This window comes from Leptodactylus fuscus (genome assembly GCF_031893055.1).
Source record: "Leptodactylus fuscus isolate aLepFus1 chromosome 7 unlocalized genomic scaffold, aLepFus1.hap2 SUPER_7_unloc_1, whole genome shotgun sequence".
NCBI lineage: Eukaryota > Metazoa > Chordata > Amphibia > Anura > Leptodactylidae > Leptodactylus > Leptodactylus fuscus.
In genome coordinates this window covers 482,526-491,607 of record NW_027439807.1, presented here as the reverse complement: position 1 = coordinate 491,607, position 9,082 = coordinate 482,526, and the positions used below count along the sequence as shown (strand labels likewise).

The 9,082-nt window shown below is 48.1% G+C and overlaps 1 protein-coding gene across 1 annotated transcript; it reads right to left on the bottom strand.

Moving 5' to 3' along the window:
• Positions 1 to 259: 259 nt before the first annotated feature.
• On the bottom strand, positions 260 to 8,212 carry LOC142186366 (methanethiol oxidase-like). Its single transcript, XM_075261205.1, has 12 exons — positions 8,169 to 8,212; positions 3,606 to 3,659; positions 3,351 to 3,463; positions 3,006 to 3,191; positions 2,799 to 2,919; positions 2,431 to 2,613; positions 2,156 to 2,337; positions 1,972 to 2,050; positions 1,729 to 1,850; positions 1,556 to 1,648; positions 1,255 to 1,373; positions 260 to 510 (listed from the first exon to the last, which is right to left on the bottom strand). The coding sequence occupies exons 1-12, from the start codon at positions 8,170 to 8,172 to the stop codon at positions 348 to 350; spliced, it is 1,419 nt and encodes a 472-aa protein (XP_075117306.1). The 5' UTR covers positions 8,173 to 8,212; the 3' UTR covers positions 260 to 347.
• Between the last annotated feature and the right edge of the window lie 870 nt (positions 8,213 to 9,082).

Below are 9,082 nucleotides of genomic sequence, written 5' to 3'. Positions count from 1 at the left end.
GAGTGTTGTTAGCCCCTGTCACACTCATACAGGACTTTATTACCCCCGGGCCCCTGTATCGCACATTACCAGGACTTACCCATCCCGAGTTGTTGGTGCTTTACAGACCGGGCCCCTCTGGTAGATCTTCTGGTCATGACAAACTGTCACACATAGGGTCCAGGGGCCACAGTGATGGCCGACTCTTGGAACAAGTCCCTATACAATAATATAGAGCCCGAGACCAGGAAGAAAAGATTTTATTTGATGTACAGTAGACACTGAGGACAGGCCCTTACACAGAGTGTGGCCCCTGAAGGGAGGCTCCTCCCACATTTATCACATGGTCTGGCCCTAATTAGGGGCCTCTAGACCCAGATGTCAGATGTGCAGTCTCCCCCGGGGTATCTGGGCTCGTGGACAAGGACTGGCCCATGTGGCTCCTTCCCAAAATCCACCAGGAAGTTAGGGTTCACCTTCAGCCCCCCATCTGCGGTGTCCACATCAATCCGCAGCATGACGCAGCCGTCCCTGGAGGAGAAGAAACGTCAGTCAGCACAGTGTGATCCGCGGGGGCCGGACATGAGGTGTACATGGCACCGCCCACTAATGACTGTACAGATACTGGGGTACAAGACCGTAGAGTGAAAACAGTGCCACCCCCTGGACACATAATCGTGTAACATGACGGCTGGGAGGCGAGTTCTCACCAGTATCGGTGTCCTGAGAACTGAGCAGGATTATAATCCAGATCCTTCCAAGGAACTCGATATCCTACAGGTATCTGATCCTACAGGTATCTGATCCTACAGGTATCTGATCCTACAGGTATCTAATCCTACAGGTATCTGATCCTGCAGGTATCTAATCTTACAGGTATCTGATCTTACAGGTATCTAATCCTACAGGTATCTAATCCTACAGGTATCTGATCCTACAGGTATCTAATCTTACAGGTATCTAATCCTACAGGTATCTGATCCTACAGGTATCTAATCCTACAGGTATCTGATCCTACAGGTATCTAATCTTACAGGTATTTTATCCTACAGGTATCTGATCCTTCCACAATAGGACAGATCCTTATGTGATCCAACTCTGGCCGCACTATAAGCCCCAGGACGGACACAAGATGGCTGACTAGGGGAGCGAGGGAAACCTTATCTACACTATGATGAAGAGATGGAAATAAGAACTGGTCCTTGTCCCATTGTGACCCCGGGGCCCTCCGCACTGACTGCTGCCAGGAGGAGCCACATAGTAATCTCGTCTTACCGGATCATGTCAGGGTAGAACTGCTTGTCCCAGGCGCTGTACAGAGACGTGGTCACATAAAGCCTCTTCCCGTCCAGGCTCAGCTGGATCATCTGAGGACCCCCGGGGATTCTCCTCCCCTAGAAGACACAGAGGACAGGAGACAATAGTGGGGTGACTTGGTGATATGAGGGGCTCCGAGGACCCTCCTACCACATGAGACAGTGGGGTGATATGAGGTCTGGAGACCTTGCTACTCTATAAGGCATGGAGGACAGTGGGGGGACTTGGTGAGTCTTTTTGGAATCGTATCTGTACTCGCCTTTATAACCAATGGATTTGGTTGGTCGCGCAGCTCTTCGTCTTCCACAATGGTCACTGGACCCCCTTTCACGATGCTGCCCCCTATAAATACCTGGATAGAGGAGACTCCCATGATTGGGTGGTCACATTAGGAAGGTTTGTTTTATAGAGAAACTCTAAACGGCCTTGTACCTGTCCCACCATCTTGGGATGACAGATGTCGGTGATGTCATACTGTCTGACGTCTCCATGGAGCCAGTTGTTGAAGTAGAGGAAGCGGTCATCCAACGAAATCAGGATGTCCGAGATGAACCCTAGAGGGACAGAGGGGAAAAGCAAATAACTCAGGGACCTCAAAACTTTCCATCATGTGATGGTACAAAGAGGGATCAGGCATGGACAGAGATATAAGACATCCCGGAGCCCTGGACTCACCTGGCATCTCTGGTAACAACCATCCTTCTACCTTCTTACTTCTCACCTGGATGATCTTCTCAGTCTCCCACTGTCCACCCTGTGCCCGGAAAAAACATGACCCATGAGTGGAGCACTGACGACACCTTGTACTTACCAGAAGCGGAACCAGACTCCATCTTGGCCTTTGTCTGTGACTCCTCACCTCTGCCTTATAAACACGAAGAACTGAACTGCTAAGGCAACAACACATCAAGGCCTCGCCCGAATCTGGATGATGTAAGAACCGTATTCCTAGAGGAACCTGTCCATCTTCACCCAGATCCAGGCTCTGTATACGGGTGTGCTGAGTCCAGTCCCACACATGTAATCGTTGGCCATAGTGTCCTGGCATGAGACAAAAACATTCACAAAATTTACTGAAAGCTTGTGGAGAGGATGGAGAATGTAGATTTAGCCAGAAGTGGTCATCCATCTCACCAGCTTTCACATCTTCAATCCTGAAGCCTTTACCAAACACCCTTGGAGCGCCCCACTCGGTGCTGATCATGACATTGTGCCGTGGTTGGTACCAGAAGTCGTAGCCATACGGTGCAGCATGTCCTTCTGCCTCCCAGTTCCCTTTCACTTCAAACGTCTCCCCGTCCAGTAAGACGAAGCCTCCTGAGACACAAGCAAGATGGAGGAACCATATTGTAGGCATTGTGAGGTCCTCCTATTACTTCTCAAGGTTTTCTCTAGTACATACCCCTGCTCAATACTACAGTGAGTAATGCCAGGGACCATGATGACTATTCGCGAAACTCCCCATTTATGTTGTTCTCTATGGCATAAGGGGGCGCCCTCACCTTTGCCGTTTCCTTCAGGGTCTCCTAGGGCACTGATCATTATTTCCCCACATCCCAGGCAGTGAGACGTGTGCAGATTCCCCAGGCCACACTTCTGCTTCACATCCTCGGCTTTCACCACCTGCGGATTGGACATTCAGACAGAGAAGTCATCTCCCAGGAGATCGGAAGCACAGAAGATCCTGGAGAACATCAAGTGACACTCACCTTATGTAGGAGAGGGGCCCGTGGGTCTGTGCCCACATCCACCACGTAGATTCGAGAGGAGATGAGACAAGGCAGGATCAGCTTGTCCCTCACTTTAGACGGGTTCCCGAAACAGCTGCTGCAGGTGTTCCAGCCCGAGTGATGCAGCTCATCATTTACATGGGGCATCGGCAAACGATGAATGACCTGGAATGTGGAGAAAGTGTCACCACTAGAGATCACATGACCAGCGGCCTCACCGGGAGAGTCTACACTCACCCCTAGATATTAGAGTCAGCTATGGACAACCCTAGATCAGGTGACCTAGGATGACTAACGTGATGTAGTTCTATACATGGGTGATACCTGACAGTACTGGGGAGACTCTGGGTTCACATCCACCGTGGCCAAGTAGTCCGGCTGGTTAATTCCAGTGCAGCGATAGACGCACGGCACGTACATGATCTCCTCTCGAGGACCTGCACAGAGATGGAGTGGTCAGTGGCCAGACAAAGAGGATGTGAAAACCATCAGTAGGCTGGAGCTACAAGACCAGCCGCAAAGATACCCGTACTGTATCCCTGTGGCAGCCCCATGGAGACCCCAGTAATGGGGACATACCATTCATGGCATCCGCAGGAGATCTGAATCCTGGTCCGCAGTGTCCACATTGACCTGAGGGGTGAAATAAGAAATACGGACGTGAATGACAAGTAATAATCCATCCATGACCCCAAGAGTCACAACTGGCAGGAAAAGACTGTGCACACTGCCAGGGGGGGCTGCTCACACCTTCACAATCCAATGCTGGCTATGGTTTCAAAATATTGCATCAAAAAACCTGGCCATGTCTGTATATTACACGCGTGTCTCATAATCTCTCAGTCTAGGTGGTGTTACACTACTGGAGGTCTCTGATTACTGAAGGTCTCTATGATTACTGAATGTCTCTACTATTACTACTACTACTGGAGGTCTCTATGATTACTGGAGGTCTCTACTACTACTGGAGGTCTCTACTACTACTACTGAAGGTCTCTATGATTACTGGAGGTCTCTACTACTACTGGAGGTCTCTATGACTACTGGAGGTCTCTACTACTACTACTGAAGGTCTCTATGATTACTGGAGGTCTCTACTACTACTGGAGGTCTCTACTACTACTACTGAAGGTCTCTATGATTACTGGAGGTCTCTACTACTACTGGAGGTCTCTACTACTACTACTGAAGGTCTCTATGATTACTGGAGGTCTCTACTACTACTGGAGGTCTCTACTATTACTACTACTGGAGGTCTCTATGACTACTGGAGGTCTCTACTACTACTACTGGAGGTCTCTATGACTACTGGAGGTCTCTACTACTACTGGAGGTCTCTATGATTACTGAAGGTCTCTACTACTACTGGAGGTCTCTGACTACTGAAGGTCTCTATGATTACTGGAGGTCTCTACTACTACTGAAGGTCTCTACTACTACTACTGAAGGTCTCTATGATTACTGGAGGTCTCTACTACTACTACTATTACTACTGGAGGTCTCTACTATTACTACTACTGGAGGTCTCTACTACTACTACTGGAGGTCTCTATGATTACTGGAGGTCTCTACTATTACTACTACTGGAGGTCTCTACTACTACTAATACTAGAGGTCTCTATGACTACTGGAGGTCTCTATGACTACTGGAGGTCTCTACTACTACTACTGGAGGTCTCTATGATTACTGGAGGTCTCTACTATTACTACTACTACTGGAGGTCTCTACTAATACTAGAGGTCTCTATGACTACTGGAGGACTCTACTACTACTACTGGAGGTCTCTATGACTACTGGAGGTCTCTACTACTACTACTGGAGGTCTCTATGATTACTGGAGGTCTCTACTATTACTACTACTACTGGAGGTCTCTACTACTACTAATACTAGAGGTCTCTATGACTACTGGAGGTCTCTACTACTACTACTACTGGAGGTCTCTACTACTAATACTAGAGGTCTCTATGACTACTGGAGGTCTCTACTACTACTACTACTGGAGGTCTCTATGACTACTGGAGGTCTCTACTACTGGAGGTCTCTATGACTACTGGAGGTCTCTACTACTACTACTGGAGGTCTCTATGATTACTGAAGGTCTCTACTACTACTACTGGAGGTCTCTACTACTACTACTGGAGGTCTCTACTACTACTACTGGAGGTCTCTATGACTACTGGAGGTCTCTACTATTACTGCTACTACTGGAGGTCTCTACTACTACTAATACTAGAGGTCTCTATGACTACTGGAGGTCTTTACTACTACTGGAGGTCTCTATGACTACTGGAGGTCTCTACTACTACTACTACTGGAGGTCTCTATGATTACTGGAGGTCTCTACTACTACTGGAGGTCTCTACTATTACTACTACTACTGGAGGTCTCTACTACTAATAATACTAGAGGTCTCTATGACTACTGGAGGTCTCTACTACTACTACTGGAGGTCTCTATGACTACTGGAGGTCTCTACTACCACTACTACTACTGGAGGTCTCTATGATTACTGGAGGTCTCTACTACTACTGGAGGACTCTATGACTGAACGAAGAAAAAGTCTCTATGACTACTGGAGGTCTCTACTACTACTACTACTACTACTACTGGAGGTCTCTACTATTACTGCTACTACTGGAGGTCTCTACTACTACTAATACTAGAGGTCTCTATGACTACTGGAGGTCTTTACTACTACTACTGGAGGTCTCTATGACTACTGGAGGTCTTTACTACTACTACTGGAGGTCTCTATGACTACTGGAGGTCTCTACTACTACTACTACTGGAGGTCTCTATTACTACTGGAGGTCTCTATGATTACTGGAGGTCTCTACTACCACTACTACTACTGGAGGTCTCTATGATTACTGGAGGTCTCTACTACTACTGGAGGTCTCTATGACTGAACGAAGAAAAAGTCTCTATGACTACTGGAGGTCTCTACTACTACTACTACTGGAGGTCTCTACTACTACTACTGGAGGTCTCTACTACTACTACTACTGGAGGTCTCTATGACTACTGGAGGTCTCTACTACCACTACTACTACTGGAGGTCTCTATGATTACTGGAGGTCTCTACTACTACTGGAGGTCTCTACTACTAATAATACTAGAGGTCTTTATGACTACTGGAGGTCTTTACTACTACTGGAGGTCTCTACTACTACTACTACTACTACTACTGGAGGTCTCTACTATTACTACTACTACTGGAGGTCTCTATGACTACTGGAGGTCTCTACTACTACTACTACTGGAGGTCTCTATGATTACTGGAGGTCTCTACTACTACTACTACTATTGCTACTGGAGGTCTCTACTACTACTACTGGAGGTCTCTACTACTACTACTACTGGAGGTCTCTATGACTACTGGAGGTCTCTACTACTACTGGAGGTCTCTATGATTACTGGAGGTCTCTACTACTACTACTACTACTGGAGGTCTCTACTACTACTACTGGAGGTCTCTACTACTACTACTACTACTGGAGGTCTCTATGACTACTGGAGGTCTCTACTACCACTACTACTACTGGAGGTCTCTATGATTACTGGAGGTCTCTACTACTACTGGAGGTCTCTACTACTAATAATACTAGAGGTCTTTATGACTACTGGAGGTCTTTACTACTACTGGAGGTCTCTACTACTACTACTACTACTACTACTACTGGAGGTCTCTACTATTACTACTACTACTGGAGGTCTCTATGACTACTGGAGGTCTCTACTACTACTACTACTGGAGGTCTCTATGATTACTGGAGGTCTCTACTACTACTACTACTACTACTACTACTACTACTGGAGGTCTCTACTACTACTACTACTACTGGAGGTCTCTACTACTACTCTTATTACTGGAGGCCCGTAAGTATTCTCACCCCATACATACCCATGCTCTGTACACACCCACACCCTGTAAATACCCCCACCATGTAGATATTTGTGCCATACAAGTACCCACAGATTTTAGTGTCTTACTCCTGTACATATATGTGCATTGTATATATCTAAACCCTGTAAGTACATGTGCCCTGTATATGCACAAACCTTTTACAGACCCCTGCCATGCCACCATACACATACCCTGTAAGTATTTGCACCCTGTACATACCCACACCCTAGTAATCCTGCATACTGTTCATATCAATGCCCTCTAAGTAGCTGCACTCTGTACATACCCACATCTATGTCCCTGTTCCCTGTACATACCCACACCACCTATGTACCTGTGCTTTGTACATACCGACACCCTATACATATCCACACCCTGTCTGTACATGCTCACACCCTCTATGTACCAAGCTCTGTACATACCTACACCCTGTACATACCCACACGTTCTATGTGCGCACACCCTATTCCTCACCTATTCCTAACCACAGCCCCCCAGAGGTTTCTCATCTAACCACAGCCGTCCCCCCCCCAGTGGTTTTTCATCTAACCATAGCCTCCCCCAGTGGTCCCTTATCTAACCACAGCCCCCCCAGAGGTTTCTCATCTAACCATAGCCCTCTCAGTGGTCCCCCATCTAACCGCAGCCCCTCAGTGGTACCCCATCTAACCGCAGCCCCCCAGTGGTCCGCCATCTAACCGCAGCACCTCAGTGGTTCCCCATCTAACCGCAGCCTCCCAGTGGTCCCCCGTCAAAACATGGCCCCTCAGTGGTCCCCCATCTAACCGCAGCCTCCCCAGTGATCCCCTGTCTAACCGCAGTCCCCCCAGTGGTCCCCCTGTTGAAACACAGTCCCTCAGTGGTCCCCCATCTAACCGCAGCCCCCCCAGTGGTCCCCCATATAACTGCAGCCCCCCAGTGGTCCCCCATCTAACCGCACCCCCCCCCCAGTGATCCCCTATCTAACCATAGCCCCCCCAGTGGTTTCTCATCTAACCATAGCCCCCTCAGTGGTCTTCCATCTAACCTCAGCCCCTCCCAGTGGTCCCCCATCTATCCACAGCCCCCCAGTGGTCCCCCATCTAACCACAGCCCCCCAGTGGTCCCCCATCTAAACACAGCCCCCCCATGGTCCCCCATCTAACCGCAGCCCTCCAGTGGTCCCCCATCGAAACAGCCCCTCCCCAGTGGTCCCCCATCTAATCGCAGCCCCGCAGATCACCCAAGTCTTACTCATGGTGAAGCCGCCTTCACTGTCCTCTGCCGCGTCTCCGTCTAATCTGTTTATGGCTGATAACCTGATATTTTATTTGTGGGAGGAGAAATGGCGCGGACACTGATGAAGTAACCAGATTATAATAACTGGGCACAATGCCTTGGCCTACGGCTCGAACATGCTGTACAAATGTTCCTGACACCCATATGGTTCTTTCTGTACTTATGGGATGTGGCGCTGCTATGTGTGTTGGTGGGATTTCACCTGAAATACTTGAGTGAATCTTCCTCTTGGAGTCTATGTGGTGTCCTTACACTCATGTATGCAGTGTCCCTACACTCATGTATTCTCCTAATACCTTGGTAACAGGTGGACATTCGGTGGTCTATGGTAGTACAAGGGGACCTCGTTGACTTCTATATGTATGAAGAACAAAAGCAACACCGTAATCCTGTTAGTTGGAGGAGGTAATCCTTGTGTAGAGAATACCACATTTATGGCTTCTCTAACCTACAGAGAGATGGAGGATTAGAGGTTTTTAGGCCTCTGAACCTTCCTGCCAGATTTACCAGAAGATTTTCCGTTCTTCTGAAGGACCTGGTACACTCTAAGTAGATCCGAAGGCATCTACCCAGATCCAGCGTATGGAGATTTTACTTCCTCCGGAGAGGAAGGAGCAGGAAAGCCAACTGGCAACGAAATCAGCCGATTTATGTTCAACACGGAAGGCACCTTGGCCTAAATTCCGGAAGAAAGCGTAGCTGAACTCTGTCCTCAAAGAAGGAGATGTAAGACTCTTTCGAAGACAGAGCCTGAAGCTCTCTTATCCTTTTGGCAGAAGTGATGGCCAAAAGAAAAGTTGTTTTACCGGAAAAATACTTTAAATCAACCTCTTCTAGCGGCTCAAACGGAGAGTCGCAGAGGGCTGACA

Coding starts and splice junctions, on each gene's coding strand:
- LOC142186366 (XM_075261205.1), bottom strand. Junction 3,192..3,350: donor AGTCTCCCCAGTACTGTCAG/GTATCACCCATG, acceptor TCCACATTCCAG/GTCATTCATCGTTTGCCGAT. Junction 2,051..2,155: donor TTCGTGTTTATAAGGCAGAG/GTGAGGAGTCAC, acceptor TTCCGGGCACAG/GGTGGACAGTGGGAGACTGA.